The following is a 22,570-nucleotide window of genomic DNA, read 5'->3' as shown; positions in this document are numbered from 1 at the left end:
ACACAGTAAACTGTTCTGAGGAACATAAACTATGTTCAGCTTCTTGCAGTGTTTAAAAAATCCCAACACACTTGCACGTTGGAGGTCAAACTTTTTGCTTAGCTCATGCAGATGTTTACTACAGCTGTGTAGACTAAAATATACAGAGCTCAGATTATTGTCAGATCTAAACATCAAGTTTCCACAACTGCCACACCGTGGCCAAACCTACACTGCAGTTTATAAAAACAGCTACGGCACTCAGCCCTGTGGAGTTGGAGATACTTAAAGCACATGCTACAATCTGGCTTTGCTACATGGGAAGACACTGAAGAAAGGTTATGGAGATGTCCAAGGACGCAGTGCTACTCATACAAGTCTTGAGAACTAGGAAATTGCTGGAGAAACTGACAACTGCCACTTCAAGTTTTACTTCCCCCCCCCGTTTTACCATTGGCATTTAAATATTTCCTGTTTAAGAAAAATAGCAAGTGATGCAGTAATCACTACAAAGATGACAGGGGGAGAGTCTGGATCTTGCAGCACTAACACACTCCTGGGAGATAGGTATGATTATGGCTGAGGACAGCCTGTCAATAGCTCTAAGATCATTTGATTAAGTTGAACTTCTAAGGCCTTAATAACACTGATGAACTGCAAGGGCCACAAGTTGAATACTTCACTGTGGAAACAGACAAGCAATTACCTTTTATTTCAGCAGTCCTTCTCCTAAATTCATGGTTTGGATCAATTTCACCTATCACAAGAACATTTAAACTATTTTTGAACACATATACTTTCCTAGAACTGCCAGAATCTATCAAAGCTGGCAAGCTTAGAAGACCAAGAAACCCGATCTGGAGTTTTAATCATTTCAATAATTAACAATTTATTTTTATAAAAAAAAAATGGCAGCAACGTAGATACAGCAATATTTTCTGGTTCCACACACGCAGGTTGTGAACATTCCAAGCAATGTGTACATTTTGGAAGGAGACTAGACAAGAGAATTGACCAAAAATGTTGCTTAACATGGGAAGATTTTTAAAAAAGGTTAAAAATTATGTATCAATAGTGTCTTCTTAATATTGCTTTAATTACTGAAGACAGAAAAAACACTTGACTTTACAGATAGGGTTAAAAAACAGGGAGGAAGGGGGGGAAAAAAAAAAAGAGGAAAAAAAGGGCTGCTACAACACTGCCATACAGTGAAAAAAAAAAATCATACTTCAATATTTGCATACTTGATAGCAGCATTCTCTCACTGAACCATGTGAAACTACAGGAAGAAAACATCAAAGCAAAAAAAAAAAAAGGCAGTTATCCATCAGTATTCCAAAACCCAGAATGAAGTCACTAAGTAGATGAACACTTACTGAGAATTAATTAGTATCTACATTCTTAGCTGTTTCCCATTCTGCTTCAATACAGACACCAAGTTGAGTGTTAGCTTTGCGCATTTTATTTTTGGCCGATTTGAGTTTTTCCAGTTCATAGTTCACTGCATGCTTGGAATAGAGAGGGTCATTATAAATCCTTCTACACAACGAACTTTAAGTAGACAGCTGAAAATAAAACGTACTACTTGTAAACACACAAAAAAATACAAGCCTTTTTTGTTTCAAGTGAGCATTGGTTCCAGATAGATTATCTTCGGTATCTACCCCTTTCACCTCTGTCTCTGTCCCGGTCACAAATCCTCTCTCTCTCTCTTTCCCGATCACGGCCTCTATCACGTTCTCTGTCTCTTCTATTATCTCTAGGACGGTCCCGTTCCCGCTCTCGGTCCCTCTCCCGAGGCCTGCTTCTCCGACCGCTGACAACTGCTTGCGTGCGGCGAAGAAAGTCGTCTACTCTCATGTCGTAGTCATGCTGTGATGAAAGGACAGCTCTGCTTATTTTCTTTCCCAGACCAAAATCCCCTCCCTTCCCTTATCCATAGGGTTGGCAATAACTCTTGGGAAAGCCCAGTATTTAAAAAAAAAAAAAAAAAGGAAAAAAATTATGTCCAGCATCCGTAAGCACAAGTTTCTTCTTTCATCTTCAGGGCAGCACCATGTCTGTGCTTCCACTGTGCAGAAGCTGGGGTTCAAACAAATGCCAGATACCAGCAAGAGATCTGAAAGCTAAGCAGCCTTCAAAGCCAGCTAACAGAAATTATTAAACAATCTGCCCTGTTTTTTTGATGTGCCTGTAAAAAGTTATAAAACACAAACTTTTCTGCTGATTATGTGATTTGTTGTGCATGAGTGCAAGGAATGTTACAGACATGTCCTTCTTCAAACTGGGCTTCAGCATGAAAAGTTCAGCTGGAAGCCATTTTAAGCACACACCTCAGCTTATGTTGTTAGAATTTTGCACTTCTACATCACCTGGGAGAAAGAGGCTTTTCAAAGATGCTGGAAGACTGCAGCAAATCTAAATAATTGATCTTTCCAAAGAAAACTAATACAGTCTTAAAAACACAGTTTTTCAAAGTCAACAAATCTCAGGTTAGGCTACATCTGTACCCCAGATTCCTCCCGTTCCTACTCTGGCCTGCAGACTTGTGTCCCACTCTGTCTCTGTGGACACTTACTACTCGTTTGTCTCTGTATCTTGCTTCATGCGGTACAGGATGATGTCCTGAGTATGGAGGGTGAGCTTGAGGTGGAGGTGCATGGTGCTGATAGTAAGGGTGGTGTGGTGGCTGCTCCATACCTGGATACGGTGGCTACAAGAAAGTTACATGAAGTTTGTTGAGTGTTTCAAAACAAAGGAATGCACACATGGCTCTTAGCTGTTCTCTTCCATTTCTTCATTCAGCAAGGTCTGTCTTTCCCATATTACCAATGCATTGGTACTTGCATTGTTGTCACAAATGAAGTAGATGGAAGTGCTGGATTTTAGCATGTCTACTTGGACAGCATGCAGAATGGGGAAGAGTGGGAGAAAACAAAAAGGGGAGTTTCTGGAGGCTTAGCTGTGTTTGAAACAAAGTATTTTCCTCCTCCCAGTCTGACAACTTTGCTCACTTCCTTCAGTTATGACAAACCAGAGCTGTATTTCAGCTGAGAAAAATGAGAGGCTACAGTAGCATCTCTACACCTGGTGCTGCCTTTTGCTCATTCACAATATACACAAGAGCCAAAAGACTCATTACGTTTATGCAAAATCTGAACCCTCGGGGCCAGAATTACTAAATATAACCAAAATAACTAGTTATAATGACTGTTCCTCCAGACACGATGGCAAAACCAGCTGTACAAGTGAACTATCAGTTATTTCCATGCATGTAGTTGTAGATACGTTTACTCATAGATACACTCATCTGACTGGCAAAAAAGCACATTTCCACAGAGGCTGCAATACAGCAAGACTTCTTTTGATTATGGTGTGTAGTACTGCTACTTTCCTGCATGCTTCACTGCCATAGCCAAAAGCAAACCACTGCGCAACGTTAGAGCATGCCAGCCCATTCCATGAGCCTCTGCAGCAAATCCACCTCTTTGATGTATTTGCTGTTTGAGAGAAAGCCAATTACTATGAACATTTAGTGGAATACAGAATTTCATGACACCCTCTTGTGTAGGCTGAAGGAGGGTTCTGCTATTTCCTCAGAGCTTTCAGTTTCTTGTAGGTTCAAACCAAGCCAGATTCCTACTGCCGTACTGCTTATTAGAATACTGGGCTATTGCTGAGAGCTAAGTAAGTACCTGATATAAATAATTTCTTCCCCCAAAAAATTTTGTTACAGCAAAGGTGTATTTTATGAAAAGGGAAGAACTGAATGCACATTGAATACACTAGGCTCCTCTAGAGGGCAATAAAAAAAAGCCATATTCGACAGAGAAAACGTGAATTCAACACGACACAAACCATTCCTTGCCATGGTGGTGGTGGTCCCATGTTGTGGAATTCCCTCACGTAATCATTGTAGGACTAAAATGAAAGACAGTGATATTAACATTTGCAATGAGTGTTCTTTGGAAGCGCTGAAAGCTGAATATAAAAAGTTCCCCAAAAGTCTGCATGCACTAACTTACCCCATTTAAAAATACATCTCGTCGAACTCCTGAAAATCGTCTGTTGGGAATAAAAATTTGTAGAACTAAATCCAATTTATCCATACACACAAGTTACCAGGGCATAAAATAACATGAACACACCTTACCTGTCTACTTCAGGATATCTGGGATCCTTTATATACCCTGTTCGAACATCAAGCAGTATTAATTCAATTTACCATCTTATGATAGCAGTCTTAAAAAATCTACTCATTAGAAATTGTCCTTTCTTTTTGTGCCAGCTATGAAGTTGTGTCTACCTGCCATTACCTCTGCTTTCAAAATAACTCTCAAAAAACTTACAACTTCTGGCAGATGGTACAGAAAAATAGTATAATGTAGTAACAAAAAAATGATAGGAACTCATTCCCATAGGAATTTGCACACAGTACAAACAAATATGTAAGGGGGTATCCGTGCAAATAAAGACCTGAATTTTAGTCAAACGAATTGGGAATGCCCACAAGTTTGCAGGGTACTGTCCCCCTTGGCAGTCAGCACATGGCTGTTACTGCTTATTAACTGTGTATTCAGTAGAATGTGCTCATCTGGGCAGCTCTCAAGGTTGATTTCCTTACGCACAGATAACGAAAAACAACTTGAACATCTGGAAAAGCGCCACAGCATAAAGAATTGTTACAGCTTCAGTAAATCCCAGGAAATAAACTTCAAAGAGCTCAGGAAAACAGTGCAAACCACCAGGCATGCTTATGCTAATAAATAATGCTTCTGAGCTTAATTATCAAAAGAAAAAAAAAAAAAAGAAAAAGTTCTGTACTCTAAATAATAGTCCTGGAAAGCTAAGCAGCAGCAACACTGTTTTTGCATCAAAGAACACAGGTTTTGCAGTCAAGCTGGACAGATAAAGGCAGGTTCTAAAGAAAGGTTTAGAAATCTGCTACTGAAACAATGGAATACGTATTCCTAATAGCAGCGAAGCAAGATCGGGTAGATTAAAAGTGACAATTCCTTAATAACTGCTTCCTGAATAAAAAAAAAATCTGCAATATTACCAGTGTTATTGCTGCATTACCACTGCAAACACTTCTTTCTGGAGAACACCAAAATTCCTTTCTCAAACTCATCATCAGACCTTCTGGTAAAATGCAGCAAAACTTCCCCCTCCCTTCCTCATGTCACGTTTGTAAAAAAATTCTCTGTGAAAACATAACTGAATGTCTACTGCCATCTCTAAGCACAGGCTGCTTACCCAGTTGGGTATTTCTGACAAACATTTTAATTTGACAACTAATGCACTGACAAGTAGGTGAAACCAACTCTTGTGCCTGCCAGGCACTTCAACTACCTGTATTAACAAAGCACTTGAGAGGATCATTCACAGCAATATACACAATTCTGAGGCTCTTAAAAGCACTCAGCCTAGATTAACTGAGCTCACTCTCTCTCAAACCAGTGAGACAGTGTCACTGACTTCTGCAAGAGGTGGGTTAAATCAGCAGGCAGCACTTGGGACAAGTCCTATTTTTATATCCCAGTCATATCAGTATTTTACTTTTGAATTAAATGAGGATATGCTAAAAGAGAAAACACTTGTGAATTGGTGCACACAAATCTTGACAGCAAGATATTAACCTGGTCTTTGGTGAAACTCAGGGGGATAGTCAATCCTTGGTTTCTTTCTGCTGTTATGAATATCATAATCTTCCGGCCGACGCCTACACAAATTAGATATCAGAGATTAAACAAGGTTGCTTGGAGCATTCGTCACAGCAGAATATCTCACAGGAATAGCCTGAGCTTCCCAGAATCTTAATTTAACCATTCTGAATTCCATCTGCTTCAAAATGTTCTACAGCTTTAAATTTGAACTCAAATAATCATGAGAAACAGTCTGATTAAATACCCTCTACTGTTACTTTCTGGCTACAGCTTTGGTACTTAAGGAAGGAACTGAACCCAACTATACCTTTGTACCAAAGGGCAACAAATTTGTCTAACACAAACTCAGACTTAAGCTTTAACATTACACTTTCCACATTACATTTTGAAACAACCTATCGGATAACAAAAGAATACACAGAACTAAATACAGTGAAAACAGACAGCAAAATATATCATTACAGTCACAAGGCATGGACATTGCTATATTTGCTAGCTATAAAGATTTCTATAAAAGGTCTATTTCAGAAACATTTATAATTAAAACTTATTAACGCTTTGTGAAATTGCTTCTTTCACTGTAGCTTTTCTAACTGGGTAGGTCAATTATATCATTTCTAACAATATCTGTTTGAAGCAATTTACTAGCAATGCATCGGTGCCTTTTACAGGAAGTTTAAGAATACTTAAGCTTCCTAATAATTAAAATAACTGTGTCTCCTTTCTCTACAAACAGCTCTTTGATGGAAGAGATGTTATCTTTAAGAACTTTCCTCTCAGGAAGGAAGTTTGATTATAAACAGTTACATCCCAGTTGCTGTTACATTTCATAAAGAACTGAAAACTGGACGTTAATCTTGTTCCATCAAGGTACATAAACATTAATGGGAGACTCCAATGCTAGCATATCAGTGTTTCTAAACACAAAGCAGCTACAAATCCATTCCCTTGCCCCCCACCCCAGCAATATAATTCCTTATGACAAGAAATTAACACCTTCTTAAATTGCTTAATTACTGTGCAACTTGCTCCCTGAGTAACAAGCTCATGTACCTTTTAGTTTTATAAAGACTCATTTCTCCACCCCCTTCCCAACTACAGTCTTTAAATCCCACCATACCCAGCTACTAAGCTTTTCAAAATGAAAGCAGATTCTTTACTGCCCCAAAACCAAAGCAGTTGTATCTACAGCAAAATCAGATCAAGGAAATAAAAGCTGGTGTAAAGAATAAACATACCGCTTTCTTGTAGTTTTGAGAGTGCATTTACGACCGGTATAAAATATGATAGAAACAGTTCATATAGTAGTCCAACTACTGACTTTAAGCTGTAAGCCACATACATAAATGGAGGCCCTGGCAAGCTTGAGAAGGTGTGGTGGTGTTATATGTATAGTTTGCAGTCCATTGCAAAACCTTCACTTGCATATACTTTATTGCACTGGAAACCTCTTGGCTTAACTTCAAAAGCCATCTTGGTGTTCAGTCCTTTAAAGCCAAAAATAGGGGGGCGCTGCCAGGTTTCCTCCTACCTACTCGTTACAGTGTCCTTTTTTTAAGCTCAAGGAAATGGGGACTCTTGTTGGGTATCTGTACCTACCACAGGACGTTTCCACAAAAAGGAAACTTAACCAAAGGTTTCAGCCCAAACCATACATCAGTCTGTATGCAAAGTGGCTACACGGGGAAAAGGTGTTTGGCAGAACGGCTAATATCAGTTCTTTGCAAAGACTTCTCCAATTCTGTAACAAGTTACACCCCCTTTTTTTCTGGAAAATGATGTTAAGTTCATATAGCAGTGCTCAATAACCATGTCGATCCTCTAAAAATACTTTAAGTCCACAGGTACTGCCAGCATCTGGAAAGGTTGTATATACAGACACAGCAACAGCCATTCTTTTTGGTTTGTTGCCGGGTCTCCAAGGGCCACGTGATCCCTTTTGGAAAGAACCTACTGTTTTCAGAAGCTCAGCAAGATGTGTGAATTCAGTGGTTACATGTTAGAGAATATTTGGCAATGGGGTTAACACATCACGGTGACACAATTTGAAACAGTCCCAATAATGCTCCTCTTGAATATCAAAATAACTTAAATATTTTATCCTCAAAATGAGGCGGCATCTTCTGCAAAATTCTAAGTGATCCTTATAAAAGTCCCATATTTGATAAGGCTTATCCAGAGACACACCTGAAAGAAAAGGCTTTTACAAGATATTAACACATTTTTGGCATATAAATATTTCCTTCTCTATCTAGCCTGCTCATAATCAAGCCAAGCTTACCTACAGCTAGCATTACACGTTGCTGTATCTCAATAAATGATCTAGTCTAAACTAGACAGCACTTTAAGAGCTTTTTTTCTGCAAAAGCAAAGATCCCCATTTTCCTCTTGAAAAATGACAGACCGGGGAACCATGTGAAATCCTCAATGAAGCCACAAACTTGTCCATGCAGCTTGATTTGAGGATTTTCTCTCTTCTTTATCGCAGGGAAAGCTTTGACGAATCATATTCCTCCATCACGTTATTCTGACACATGCGCCTATTATCAGTCCAAAGAACGTTTCTAACCTTCCCACGTCCCGAACGGGGTCTCGACGGGACGGGCGTCCTCTTGATCGGGGTTGTGAGTGCATTCTTCTCTTGTGCCTCATTTTATGAATGACTTGATACAAGTCAATACTTTCATCAGGAGGGAAGAGAAGACAAAGTTGGGTTCCACATTCCGGCTCAATTTCCTAGAATTAGTTAGAAGTTCAGTAGTGGTTTATAAACTGAAGAAATGAAACTCTCCCCAAATACACTGACAACATAAAAAAAAAAAAAAAAGACACTTTGAAGAGATTTCAGTATCACTAGAGACAGAGCAAAATTCACTTACATTACCTTTCGCTCTTTAGGCACTACTTAGAATTTTCATAAAATAGTCCAACACTTGGGGCAACCATATCTTCCCATGAGACATACTGGCCACATCACTGTTTTGCTACAAAATCAGAGGACTGTTTTTCATCACAAAGAAAATGATCACCTATTACAGAGAGAAAAGTGACACACGTAGGAAAAAAATCCATCCCAGCTTCACACATAAAGCCATGGCCTGATGAAGTTGACTACTACCACTCCAGAGGGAGCTCTTCAGTGTATGACAGACAGGTCCATGAAAATACCAGCTTAGTGCCTGACAGGAGTCAAAACAAGCAAATTGTGTGTTCAGGAGTATTAGGAAAGGAACACAGAAAGTCATTATACCACACTGGAAGTCCATGTTCCACCCACACCTTAAATACTGGGTGCAGTTCTGACCCCTTCATTTCAAAAAAATAGGGGGACAGTAGAAATGGAAAAGCTTCAAAGCAGGGCACTAAGATTTACCGAATGAGTGCAACAATTCCTACATGCAATGACTGAGCAGGTTGGGTCTCTCTAGCCTAGAATAAAAGAGGAATATGTGGGGTATGGGGGACAAGACAGATATAACTGGAGCATTCGACACCACAAATTGTTTGAAGGAGACGGGGACAGAGATCAACTTGTTGACTCCCTCTTCCAGTACAAGAACTCAGGGCCATCAAATGAAGCTAGTAGGAGCCAGGTGCAAAACCATTCAAAACAGCGCTTCTTCAACCTGGTGATTAGCAGGCCTGCGGAATGCCTTCCCAAAGGACGTGGTAAATTCAATCAGTCCAGTGTACACATCCCCAGAAGAGAGATCCATTCAGGGTTAGACAAAATGTAAAGACATAAACAACAACCACTGCAGGAAATTACCCAAGTCAAAAAGCAGGGTGAGCAAGCATCAGACAATGCTTGTCCAGTACCTAACAGTACAGCAATTCTATGAAAAAATATGAAACCCAAGTCCAGACTGCAACTCTACAGTGAAATGGACAAAACGTTAAAATATTTATTTCCTTGACCATTTAACAGAAACAAAGTTAACTGAAATAATTTTTTTTTTTAAGGTCACACTAAATGCAAAACAAGACTGAAAACACTGTTTTACTTGTGCTACCCAACGAAGTGAACATGTTTATGTGCAAAATAACACACAGAGTCTACATTTTCATACAGTATGGGATTATGCAACTCCCATCTTGCCTTAAGAAAGCAGAACCCATTATTTTAGTCAAGGCTGGGTTACTTGATGAAACGTACCTGCACTCTGGTATGCCTGACAAGACAAAGAGCCACCCCACTGAAAATTTACTGAACATGTATTTTATAATTGTAGAGTCTATGCCTTAAGCAATACAGTATATAATAAAATGCAATGCAGAACACAGCTGGAAACACCAGAACTTGTTCTTAAAAACCGATACTATATAGATTTGCACACCACACAATGCAAAGCACGTTACAATTCAAATCCAAACTATCACATAGTTTTGAAGAATCAAATACTGGTTATCACAAAGATGACAACAGAACTGGCACCATATTGTTTTCCGTTTCCTTCTTCTGCAACAACATTAGAAACAAGGAAAGTGCCCTTGTTCCAGTACTCTACTGCAAGTAACAACTGAGCTAAAAAGATTCTAAATATTCTGTAAATACAAAGCTGAAAGCAAGCACTAGAAGATGTGGTTTACTAAGAAAAAAAAAAAGTAACAAACCTGTCCATCACGTCCAATCTTTACTGGCTTATGTTCGTTCCAAGGATTGGTCAGGTGTGCAGACTTTGTGAACGGCAACTCACGCCTAAATATGCAAGTGGCATCATTTACAGTTTTGCCTCCATTTTTCATAAAAAATTAAAAATTCATACAGCAGGACATTACATACAAAATAATCCTGTTATCCTTTGCACTGTCAGGTCTCTGAATGAACGTACTGGCATGTATTAAGTATTAGCAACTAAAGATTTCACTATGACTTATTCCAATATTAATTAGCATAGTCCACACTATGGACAGCCTATCTTACTAAAGATTTTTTTTTTTCTTTTTGTACAATATCAAGATCACGCTTGCTTATTATCTCACCATCCGAATACGTGGACAAGTCTCTACATGAGGTGGTAGCTCATGGTACCTACTGAAATAAATCCCTGAGCATCCAACCTAACTACGAAGCTGGAGGTGGAAATCAGCAACTTCCAGAGGACCTTTCCAACCTAGATTTTTCTGTAACTCGAAGTCTCATCTTCCCTGTACTTAGTGTTTCTGGTAACCTGAAGTGCATGTACAACCATGCAATGTACCTCACAGGACTGACATAGCTCTTAATTTAAGAGAGATTTAAAACCATTTCTGTAAGACATGTCCAGTCAAATCAATGAACATACTGCTCACAACCTACAGATTATGCAAAATCTCTGCACTATTTCATATGTTATTTTAAAGCAGCAGCATTTTCTTGGTTCAGATACCAAGACATCAGATGAAGATAGATCTGTCCCTAGAGGATTTTTCTCCATTTTATCCACAGCTGTCTATTCAAGTGAGCAGCTGTTTTTACTCAAACACTTCAGAATACAGTTTTCTGGTTTCAGCACAAGAGATCAGTGACAGAACACAATCAAGTGTTAAAAATCTCTGAATTAATTAATTGTCTACATTATAAAAAAAAAGAAATCTATTTTCTACAGTGCATGTCAGGTACAGACCTGAGTCCCAAGCCCACTAACGTGGAGGCATCGATGTGGGGTGAGTGGAAGACATATCTCCGGTTGAATCAAGTTTTCAAGAGGATGCTGTTGGCAGTCAAGTGAGTAACACCCAGAAAAGATAGTATAATGCCTTGTTACTAAACAGCAACATAAATTAAAAAATGTTTACCTGCAAATCCAGTCAATTTTAAAGACACCTCCCAACATTTTTGCATTCATTCCTGCAGGCAGTACCCAGTGTATAGGTGATCCTCCATGATGGGACTCTGAAGACAGCCTTGCAAATCCTGAAGGATTTCACATGAATTGTAACAAAGACACAACAGAAAAGCGGTTGCACATAAAAGTCACTTTTGCTTACCTTTGTGATAGCTCACTTTCCCTTACCTTGGAATTTGCCACTCTCTCTTACAGAAAATATCAAAATAACACTCCTCGCTGATCTAAATGCAGCATTCAGCTTCTTTTCATTCACTGGAAGTGTTGACCATACTCCCTAAAACAAAATAACCCCCACCACATCACCAAAATAGGAAAGTTCATCTCAAGTGATTTAGCCAACAGAAGTATATAGTGCAGATAAGGAAAATAAGACCAAACTAGTGTTCTGGGATAGAACACAATGGGAAGATAAAGGTATTCTAAATTCAGCTCCTTCAGAAAATATTTTCAACCTGCCCCATGATAAGACTTTGAAAACACTGGATTTTTAATCTTTTTTTGAACACTGCAGATGCATTTAGACCATCTATAAGGTTTCATTTGTAATTATAATGATGGACAGGTATGTGAAAACCTTTGCCTTTAGTATTTTTAATGTACGTTTTAAGTGACTTTGGGAGTTCATATATTATATAATACACACAGATTATGGAAACCCAGCAGCACATATTCTGAAGGGTGGGCAGGCAGACTTCAGTAACCTTCTCAGTATGAGAGATTTGTTAAGGACTTCTTGCACACTTTAAAACTCTTTTAGCGAAAGGGCAGAAACATGAAAGACACCAGGCCAACATTTTAAATTGGGAACACAACTCAAAACAGTTTGGTTAGCCTCCCATATACCCACCTACTAATTGCTAACTTTTCCTTTTCATCAGCCCCTGTGTAGCCATGCACAATAAAACCCAATCTGTTTTAGGGTACCAACTGAGCTGAGCTATAGAATACCAGTTTGCTCTATTACTTTTCAGCAAGATCAGCTCCCAAAACCATTCACTGGGCAGACAGAGGAGAGGCTTATGCTGGTTTAATATCTTCAAATTTCAGACTATTCTCTAGTATCTACCAAAGAAAACGCTCTTCCCCTTCCTTTTTTATTGAAGGTATGTTCTCATGTCCTACTCTGTGCCCAGATTAGTTGCTTGCCTGACTGACAATTCATTAAGAGTCACCAGAGATGTATTTGTGGTTTTGTTTTTTTTTTTTACTTTCAGTCAGCTGTATACTGCTTTTGCTGTTTGTGAAGCCCTGCTGTGAACTAGAAAAACTTGCTGCATTGGCACCACAAAAGCCAGTTTCACAAAAATGCAGTGGCAAAGCACTGATGCCTATACACTGAGAGGCAAAGCATCTACTCCAAGAGCTTTAGGAACAAGCACACTGTTGCAGCCCCACGTGCACATGAAGCACAGAAAGGATACAATCCTGCAACGAGCTAAAGCAAACACCAGTCAGAATGTCATTCACTGCACAGATCCAAAGCTGGGGGAGGGGAGCCAAACCTGCCCAGGAATTTTAAGATTCATTTAACCATTTTAATGCTATCCTATTTTAGAAAATCTTCATTAATAGAATCACCTACTCTGTGTATATTGTGCAACAGAAAATCAGCTATTTTCTCTACAAGCTGTTTCAAATAACACGTGCAAATACAAAGCCACCAGAGTGGCCTAGTGCCACTCCTCAGCAGCTGAAGTCCAGCGGACTGGGATCCCTCCCAATGAACTCCCTTACACCAGCATTGCCAGGCATACATTTCTGCAGTAAGGCTTCAGATCTCTGAATCAACTGAAAAAAAAAATAAATTACTTTTACAGCATTAGATGAAAGCCAAAACAACCTCCTGAACCTCCTTACCGTACAACAATATGAACGCAGGTGCTGATGAAAGGGAGAAAATACCATTGCAGTATTCCCAATAGAGGTTGGCTTAGGATGCTATCAAACAGACCTCGAGGCTCCTTTTTAACTCTACTCTTATCAAGATAAATGACTGATGGTCTAGAAACTTTTCTAGGTTTAGTGGAAGCACAATAGCTACCCTTGGAAGAATCAAGGAGCAGGAACTTTTATCCTTGCCTCTATCAAGATCAGAGTGAGGGAGAAAAGAATGCATCTATCTATGTGCTTTTCTATAGTAAGGTGGGTGCATTTGGAAATAGATCATTTTGAAGAAAATTCAACATACCTTTGCTTTAGCAAGTGATACATTTTCATGATTATTACTCTTGATGAGAAAGAATCTTGCATCTTGAAGAATGTATTTAAGTTTACTTGTTTGGTCTGAAAAAACAAAGCGTCAAATAAGCTAAACTGTTGTTGTCAAAAAAGTTTCTTTGAGTGTAGACAGTTGTTCACTTCCTTCAAAACACACTGGATCCCACCCAGTTCCTACCTATGTATTATTACAGTCAACCACCCAATTTGAAACTTCAAGTCTAAGCTGTAGAGCACAAAATGCCAGGGGAAACCAAATCAAAACTAAAACTTACATATTCAGGTAAAGAAAAAATAAAATCAGCATGATTCAGTGATGTTCCGATATACAGGACTTTTTTCCTTGCTTAAGAATCTTTGGATAAATACTGGGTAACATTTGTATCAGCACGACTCATCCAATAGAGAATGCTGAAATGTTCCCCTTTTCAGATGTAAGCACTTTATTTTTTGCTTTGTCACCTCTGTAAGGAGCAAAGCGACCGAAGTTTTTGCATACCACTCTGAACACATGCAAAAGTAGCTCAGGATTCACTTGTTATGCTCAGAACAATCACGCACTTAAACTGATTTATATCGGAACATTACTACTTACAGGTAAATTAATGAACGGAGACAATGGCTTGCTATGGGGCATGCATTAAAAATTCAAATTTAAATGATACCTTTTTGGACAGCACGAACGGAAGATGATAATTTCTCATGCTTCTTTTCTGAACCTGTGTTTAGCCAAAGTACATTTGTTCAGATTGAGCCTTAATAGAGATAATATACAATTTCTACAGCCTTGTCACATACAATTTTCATTCATGACAAATTACGCTTTCGGGCGCGCACCCACACACACAAAAAATACTATTCAATGTGCACGAGTGTTTTGTTTTGGTTTTTTTGGTTTTGTTTTTGGGTTGTTTGGTTTGGTTTTTTAAAACAGTATTTGAACAATTTCCTACTCAGAAAACTAGTCACTGAATCATCATCTTCCAAGTTTAAAAAAAGAAAAAAAAAGTGAAAATTCCACTTAAGCAACAGAATAGCATTAAGGTAACAAGAAAGCCTACTTCCCCTCAAAGGTATCCACACATAACATGCCAGAAGTCAATACCAAATTATACAAAGCTACATACCCCATAAATCTCTATACAGCCAGTTATATTTATTTTAGATTACACATTAAGATTTTATGCAAGTCAGGATGACAAGCAATAAAAGGAAAGAATACCTGCATATGATTCTGATGCAGAACTTCCACTTCTGTCAAAAACAATTGGAGAGATACCTCTAGCTCTCTTCCTTTCCTTCTTTTTCTCATCTAAAAAAAATCCCATAAAAGCAGTATTTTAAAAATCAAGTGGCAGGCAAAATTGAGATGAAAAGTATTGAGACAGTAAAATTACATCTGTAACAGTGAAGTTAGCATTTGGCTTGCACGTGAAAATTGTGGCTGTTGCTCCCAAACTATCACGCACAAAAGAAGCAAATGCTAGTTACTTAAGCTTTTCATCCACAGAAGGAAGACAAATGCCACAAATCTACTAATTCTGTGCAAAGTTTAGAAACAGAATTTATCTCCTAGGTGTTTTAGTAAGGGTGGTTTAGCTCTTCTCTCCAAGCCTTCAGCCAAATTTGCAACACCGAGCACAAACTGTGCTGCGATAGTGATATCGGCTCATTCGCTCAGAGCTCAGCAAAATGGCAAGAGGTATGAAAACAAAACACTGTGGCACACAGGCAATTATTTCCACTCTTAAGTGTTACGTTATACTATATAGCTTTTTAGAACAGTTATTACAGCTTCACTTGTCTTTAGGTTACACCTTTCTGTTCTTTAATTCCAAACAGCAGAGCTGAGCCAAAAAAGGCATTATGTTAAGCAGGATGACCACCTATGGCGACTTCAGACAAGGAAGATACACAAGAGGAATCTTAACAGGATTGCAAACCACTTTCTTAAAAAAAAAAACCAACACACCAAAAAAACCTAAAAAAAACAAAAAAACCCAACCAAAACCAAAAGTATTTACATCATTAACACTTCACATCTGTAAGTTAAAACCAGTTATAATATACAACTGTGAAGCATTTGTTCCTATTTTCTGCTTAAAACATTCCTCTAAGTTTGCCCTAACTGCTACTCCTGTCAACTTCGGTTTAGATTTCCTTTGCTGAAGCCAGACACTATTTAAGATGCATCTACCCTTCGCTGGGGAGATGGTACTTTTACTACACCAGTGTACATGGTCACTTACCTGTATGAATACAGAACAGCTCAACACCAAATTAAAATGAATTTTATAGGAAACTAAGACATTAGATCCTTAAGAAAACATCAATTCCAATGTTTCAAAGCATTGAACAGTAAGGCCAAAGCAATCAAGAACACTACGAATCCTCAGCATGGTAATCCTGATATATACAACATTTGTTGTAGGAATTACCACTTTCCAGTACATTTTTCCCTTGCCTGCGTTATTTCATACTTAACATCTTACTGACTTGTGCTACTAAGGCTTATTCTTGACATAGTCAGGAAGTGGTTATTTTTAAAAGCAGCCAAACTTTCAATGGCAAGATTAGCATACCAGATGTTACCTACCTGATGCATCTGAACCAGACGCAGATCTGACTGATCCATCTGTGAAAGAAGCGGATTCAGAATCAGAATCGCTGGCTTCACTTCGTGTGTCATAGTCATTTCCTTCCTTCTGATCTCTCTCATCATGTTCATATTCTTCTTCATCCTCCTCCCCATCTTCTTCTACCTCTTCGTCCTCCTCCACTTCATCATCTTCCTCTTCTTCCATTCCTTCCTCCTCATTCTCCGTATTGCCTTGTTCAGAAGAACCACTACTGCCAGTCTCATGATCTGAACAATACTCCTCAGAGTTCACCTCTTCTTTAGAAGAATGGCTGGACCTGCTTGGTCTTCTATCCACATCATGCCTGATTCTCTGATGTTTAAAGAAAAAGTGAATCAGCAGTCAAGTAACACTGTCAAGATGCACACACAGTCCTAAGAGAATGTGCCTTATAGAAGTCTCCTATAATTGCTTTATTTATAAGGCAGCAAGAATATTTAATACCTCTGAACCATCTGGTGTAGAAGACTTCGCCCTTCTGTCAATATCCCTCCTCCTCATGCAAGTTTTTTCTGGTTGTCCTTTATAAGGTTCCCTGGAACTGCCCGATATGCGTGTCTTTCGATCACCATCTGGGCGCTTGCTTCTATCGGACCTCTGATACTCCTCATTCTTGTATTCTGATACTGGCTTTCCTTTTGTACTCACTATTCTCTTGTTATTGCTAACTGAAGAAGTAGGAGGCTTTGGCATCATCTGCCTTGATGAATGCACAGAAGGTTTTTGTCTCTTACTTTCAGCATTTTCCATCCTGTCAGCTTTCCTTTTCGATCCTTAAAGAGAAAGAGATACGAAGTTCAATGCCATTTTGTATATCAAAAAACTGTGCAGAGGCACCTACTTTCTCCACTTTGGGTAATTCCCGTTGCAGTCATAGCGAGCATCTTCTAATTGTAGGCTTTGCAACAACACTCAAAACTGCTTGTTAGGAACAGCTCATGTTCTAAACCACGTATTTTACTCTAAAAGAGCAATCCTTTAGGCTTTGATACGTGTTTTCTAAATTTTACATATGGGAATGCTAAATTAAATGCTTATGGGATTGGCCTAAAGCCAAATCAAGAAAGAACTGAGCTGGAACCAGACTTTGGGACCCCCTTGCACCACTTCCATATCACTTCACCAGAAAGGACAGTCATTTTCTAACAGAAAATGAACTCATAACAAGCCAGAATCAGCAACGGCTTTTGAGACAACAGGACATCTAGTTAACCGTTTGCTTGGAAAGTCAGGTGAAAAAGCAGATGTCCATGAAATAAAGACTTTTAGACTCTTTCACTCTGTGAATCAGGTTATAAGAGCCACTACTTCAAAGACATTAGACCTAATAAGAAAGACGGTTTTTATCATTTACGTTCCTGCAGTATATCCACTACTAAAGTCACCTACCCTTTTTCTCACTTTTATCTTGCTCACTGTCGGGGTTATACAACTCATCATCTTGGTCAGGAGCATCAGTCAAAATGTCATCTAGAACGTTCAGTTCACCATCTGGGGAAAAAAAAAATGTTAAAAAAAACCCTATTAAAAGTCTGGATACATAAACTACAATAGAACTAGTATTTACAATCCAAAAAATTTCCTTTAACATTACAGGTCGGCCACAAGGCAAAAATTAAAGCCTTCTTCATTTATTTCCACAGTTTTAGTTGGATGGATCAAGTTAAGCCAATAAAAGAATTAAAATACGTCACAGGATGCATTCAGGCCTCTGAATAAGGTCCAAGTTGGCTCCCCATGTCACACAAGCTTTGTAGGAAAGCTGACCTACAAATGAAAGCTTAACAAAAAAGTCTCCACAAAAAAAAAAAAACGAGACTGGAAAATAGTCTGAGTGCCATAAGCAAAGATGGGGGACCTCTCTCCTTAAAATCCTGAAGAACGTGCACCCTAAATTACCTCCCCTCCTGCCCCACTATTTTTGTTGTTGTTGTTGTGTTAGGAGGGTGAATTTTGTGGTTCACCTACAAGTACAAAAAAACAAAACAGGGCAAGTTAACAACAAGCTAGGTCACCCCACTGAAGCAGAGGAAAGCAGTACTTATTTGTTGCATAATTAGTTCTGAGCTGCTCTAGAAAAAAAAAAAAAGCTACAACTAATTCACCCGGATCAAAAGGGCAAAAGTTTAAGAAAATTCATGCTAGAAGAGGTATAAATGACCACATTTGGTCACAGAACTTTTAAAATTTGTCCATGTTTCTGACTCAGCTTCACTTTGCCTGAAACCAAAAGGGATATGCTGATTTTGGTAGATGAAGGATTCACCAGCTTTAGGACAGCAGAACTATGTTCCAAGCACTTTAAATATAACAGTGAACTAAGCGGAAGCATGGAAAGGGAAAAATAACAGAAAAGGTATTAATTTTGGAATCTCATATTTGTTCTCCTAAACTCCAAAATTCTTAGCTCTTTCCACTTTATATTACTATGACTGATTCTATTTTCTCTATTCTGGAAAAGGAGAGTAAAGCAAACTCCAAGGATACAGCTAGTTGACAGTATCTATAGAAGATGCATTGTACAATGTTACAAGGCAGCAGGTAAGGACTCCTGTACTGGATGAAACTGGAGTAAGACAGCAAATGAAGTCCTCCAGAGTTTGGCAACTTGTCTATCTCAAAATCTTAAGCTGTGCCACAAGTGAAGTTTTACAGCTTGACATTAAAAAAAGACACAATCCACACCAGAAAAAAAGTTAGCATTGTAATTGCAGCTCTACTATATACTACTGAATCTGAAGCCAGCATGTGTGCTAGCTTTCCTGCTGGCATTTCTCCACATTTTCTGTGGTAGGGGAATGCAGAAGTGGTCCCTGAACTGCACAATTGCTGTAGCTGATGCAAAAGAAGCGGTGCTGAGAGAGGTGGATGAAGTCTTTCCCTGGAAGTTTACAGTTAGAAGGCATTCAAATTAACATGAAGCTGCATCAGAATTCTTGTGGGAACAGCTCTTTATGTTTGTAGATATCTATACATCCACAGCAAGTATTCTTGCTGTTACTGATGAGATATATGAGAGTCAGATTCATCGCTGTGCAATTGCTAAACACGGGCTGCAATTTCCTGGCTTGCATTCTGCTTTCCCACTGAAGAGTGGCAAGTTCAGAGCACAATATTTTTTTACTGGAGACTAATGAAAAAGAGGTGCATTCATCTCAGATCACAGATATTGAACCTTAGCTTTTTTTCCCTTTTGGTCAGGCAACAGCATGCTTAACCTAGCTACTGGAGTAGCATTCAGACATGTTAAAAGACTCACATATCAGCTGGTTCAGAAATAAAAGAGAAGACAGGGAAAATTTAACGGAATAAGCTAGTCTGATACATACTTTCCAGTAAATCCCTTCTGGGCTAGGTGGGCCTGATTTATATTTGGAACCTTAAACAACTATGCAAAAGACAGGAGCAGGATGAGTTCCCCCCACCCTCTTCTATACATACATCTATCCAATTTATTTAAAAACACATTTCAAGATATATTTAGCAGCCTAGTGACACAAAAAGGGCAATATGAACACACAGTTCCTGTCTCTCCCTTGCATGGGGTATACTGCTCAACTGAATCCCACAAGATGATTCCCCTGACTGAACTGTCACTGTTAGTGTTCAACCTGATGAGTTAAATTATCTCAGACAGATCAATACAAGCATCAGGAAAAGCACAAAAAAAGAAACAGAAAAATGGTAGAGGACAGATTTCTTACAGTTCATCAATGCTGAAGGGGGAAGGTCCAAATGAGTCCTTTTCATTACAGACACTCCCAACTGGGCTCTCCTGCAACTCATCTTTTGCTGACTCTGAGGTGTGTTGGATCCTTCTATGAACAAATTTAACACACCTGAAACAGCAGGAAAGTAACCTGAGGAGGCCATTTTTCCTCTGCTGGCCACAAGCGTTAGATCTATTCAAGGAAGGGTCCAAGCAAAAATCTGATTTGGCAAACAGAGGAGATAAGAGCAGACAATTTCAAACTAAAAGAGTATGCAAGATTTATATTCACTTCTTTTAAGCAGCGAAACAGCATTTCTCTTCCAAAAGCAGCATAAAAATAACATTGTATTTACAGTACAAATAAGTTCAGTTACAAACAAATGTGCATTAACAGCTGCTATTCAGTCAGAAACATCCCTTTCATAGGGCAGAAAATTAAAAGCAAATTAAAATACGAAACACAGAAATACTCTTTGTCTGCTAATTATGACTTGACCACTGTCAGTGATTAAAAAAAAAGAACAAAAACTCCAAAGAATAAAAAAACTCAAGCCTATCTGGATAAACGATTGTATAAGCAGAAATTTACAGATGACAAAGTAAATATTTCGATTTCATCGCTCATCCACGGTGGCAGCTCACATCTGTTTAAACACAACCTGACTGTATCCTATCCCATCAGTCTTAAGAGTAACACCATTAAGAATCAAGCACCAGAAATAATTTTAATTATCAGTTCTAACAAAATCTAATGGGAACTTCCTATACAATCTAATTACACAATAAATATGAGACAGCAAACTTTCACCACTCTGACAAAAAAAAAAAAATTTTATGGACATCTACCCTACAAAAAAACTTTACATGAAGCGTATTCCATAGAAATCTAAAACAATGTAAACCAAACCACAACATCACAGTGATTCCTTACTTTTTTCCAACGCTGCTATTATCTGCACTAACCACCAAACAGCAACCTTCTACACTTAAACTTTGTTTTTACTTCTTAAATGGACTATTTTGTCCGGACTGACTCATATGACCTCACAGACAACATGCGGATCACTTCAGCTTCCACATACAGTGGCAGACAGTTAGGAGGGTTAAGAACATACACTACCCTGGAAACATTCAATTCCTTTAAGTCAAATTTATTCACCGACAGTGCCCGGAAAGCACAACTGACTGCAAAAAGCCGAGCAAAAAACCCACCAAATTAATACCCCAACGTCAACGTCTGCTTGCTAAAGCGACTACGTCCCTCGGCAGAAAATCCTGCAAAAACTAGGGCTAGGCACCCAAGCAGAAATAAAGAAAAATAAATGCTTTCTACGAGAAGATAACGAGCAGTAACCCGTTGCCAATAATGGTAAACTTATGGCCCTCGAACTTCTTCCCCTACCCGCTGCTCCAGTCACCTTGCCCCAAGCCCACTGCCGCCGCAGCACCGCATTACGGCACGATGGCCCAGGCCCCTCCAGCACCCCAGCGCACAACCGGGAGCGCTTCCCCACACACCACGTCTAAAGACTGCGGAAACGGTCCTCGATCAGTGCCTCCCGGCCGCGTCGCCCCTCCGCTCTCCTCACGGACGTCTCCTAGAGTGAAGGCCCCGCACCAGCAACCAAGCCGGCCCCAGGGAGGAGGGGTGGCTCGTCCGGGGGAGCCCCCCCGCCCGAGCCATCCTCCCTCCCAGGCGCCTAGCCATCGCCCCCACCCTTACCGCCGGGTACCTTTTTCCTCCCGGCTATCAGCCGCCATCCCGCCGCCGCCGCAACGCGTCGAGCGCCTAAGATGGAGGCTACCTCTTCCGGCACGTAACGATTCCCTCTTCCCAGAATGCACCGCCCTGTGTACGCTCCACGCGTCACAGGGAGCCGAGGGCGGAAGGGCGCCGAGAGCAGGGGCAGCGCATGCGCGGCGGCGTGGGGGGCGTGGCAAGGGTGCGCGCGGAAAATCGTCCCCCGCGTCGTGCTCGTGCGCATGCGTGCTCCTGGGCGAGCCCGCCCGTCTGCCATTTTTGTCGGTGTGGGCGGTTGCCGTTTGGTGTTACTGCGTGGTGGGGTGGTGTGAGGGTGCGGCCCTGAGCTGTTTTCCCTGCTGCAGGAAGAACTGTAGGGAAGGAAGGAGTTTTCTGCCCTCACAGTGAGGGAGTGGGAGGGGAAGCCCTCATCCCTCGCGGGTCCTGCGTGGGTGTGACAGCTGTGTGTGGTGGTGTAGCGTTTGCTGTGGGTGTTGAGTGGGGCAAAGGAAACATGGCCTTCCCCAGTGTTAGGTCTTGCTGTTGCCTGGCTTTCCTTTGCATGCTATGTTTGGGGGTTTTTTTCCTCAAGCAAAATTTTTCTTTCTTGCTGCTGGTGCTCTTCAGCTTGTTATGTAATGTACCAGTTGAAATGTGTGCTTTACCAATCTGAATTACTTTTTTTAAGAAATTTGGGGTTAGGGTATCACAGAATCACAGAATGGTAGGGGTTGGAAGGGACCTCTGTGGGTCATCTAGTCCAACCCTCCTGCTGAAGCAGCGTC

At 39.9% G+C, this 22,570-nt stretch overlaps 1 protein-coding gene across 8 annotated transcripts; it reads right to left on the bottom strand.

Moving 5' to 3' along the window:
* Positions 1-745: 745 nt before the first annotated feature.
* On the bottom strand, positions 746-21,888 carry YTHDC1 (YTH N6-methyladenosine RNA binding protein C1). 8 transcript variants are annotated; one of them, XM_075421296.1, is made up of 18 exons: positions 21,768-21,849; positions 20,037-20,150; positions 17,722-17,823; positions 16,777-17,105; positions 16,290-16,644; positions 14,916-15,005; positions 14,359-14,412; positions 13,665-13,759; positions 11,642-11,750; positions 11,424-11,541; positions 10,260-10,344; positions 8,215-8,381; positions 5,619-5,701; positions 4,133-4,169; positions 4,005-4,044; positions 3,838-3,900; positions 2,558-2,692; positions 746-1,851 (listed from the first exon to the last, which is right to left on the bottom strand). In XM_075421296.1, exons 2-18 carry the CDS (start codon positions 20,116-20,118, stop codon positions 1,627-1,629), a joined length of 2,169 nt encoding a protein of 722 aa, XP_075277411.1. In that variant the 5' UTR covers positions 20,119-20,150; positions 21,768-21,849; the 3' UTR covers positions 746-1,626. The 8 variants fall into 8 exon arrangements, with proteins under 8 accessions (XP_075277411.1, XP_075277409.1, XP_075277407.1 ...); XM_075421294.1 differs by having other exon boundaries at positions 20,037-20,171; positions 21,768-21,839; XM_075421292.1 differs by having other exon boundaries at positions 747-1,851; positions 21,778-21,888.
* Positions 21,889-22,570: the final 682 nt, after the last annotated feature.

Source organism: Opisthocomus hoazin, chromosome 5, assembly GCF_030867145.1.
Source record: "Opisthocomus hoazin isolate bOpiHoa1 chromosome 5, bOpiHoa1.hap1, whole genome shotgun sequence".
Lineage (NCBI taxonomy): Eukaryota > Metazoa > Chordata > Aves > Opisthocomiformes > Opisthocomidae > Opisthocomus > Opisthocomus hoazin.
The sequence above is the reverse complement of the archived record's forward strand: the minus strand, read 5'-3'. Positions and strand labels throughout refer to the sequence as shown.

Bases quoted from the DNA above. Each gene is read 5' to 3' on its own strand.
- YTHDC1 (XM_075421291.1), bottom strand. From the start codon at position 21,805: ATGGCGGCTGATAGCCGGGAGGAAAAAG. The intron at 17,106-17,721 runs GTAGGTGACTTT...TTTCTCTTTAAG, and splicing joins AGATAAAAGTGAGAAAAAGG to GATCGAAAAGGAAAGCTGAC. The intron at 14,413-14,915 runs GTATTCTTTCCT...GGCTAAACACAG, and splicing joins TGCATCAGAATCATATGCAG to GTTCAGAAAAGAAGCATGAG.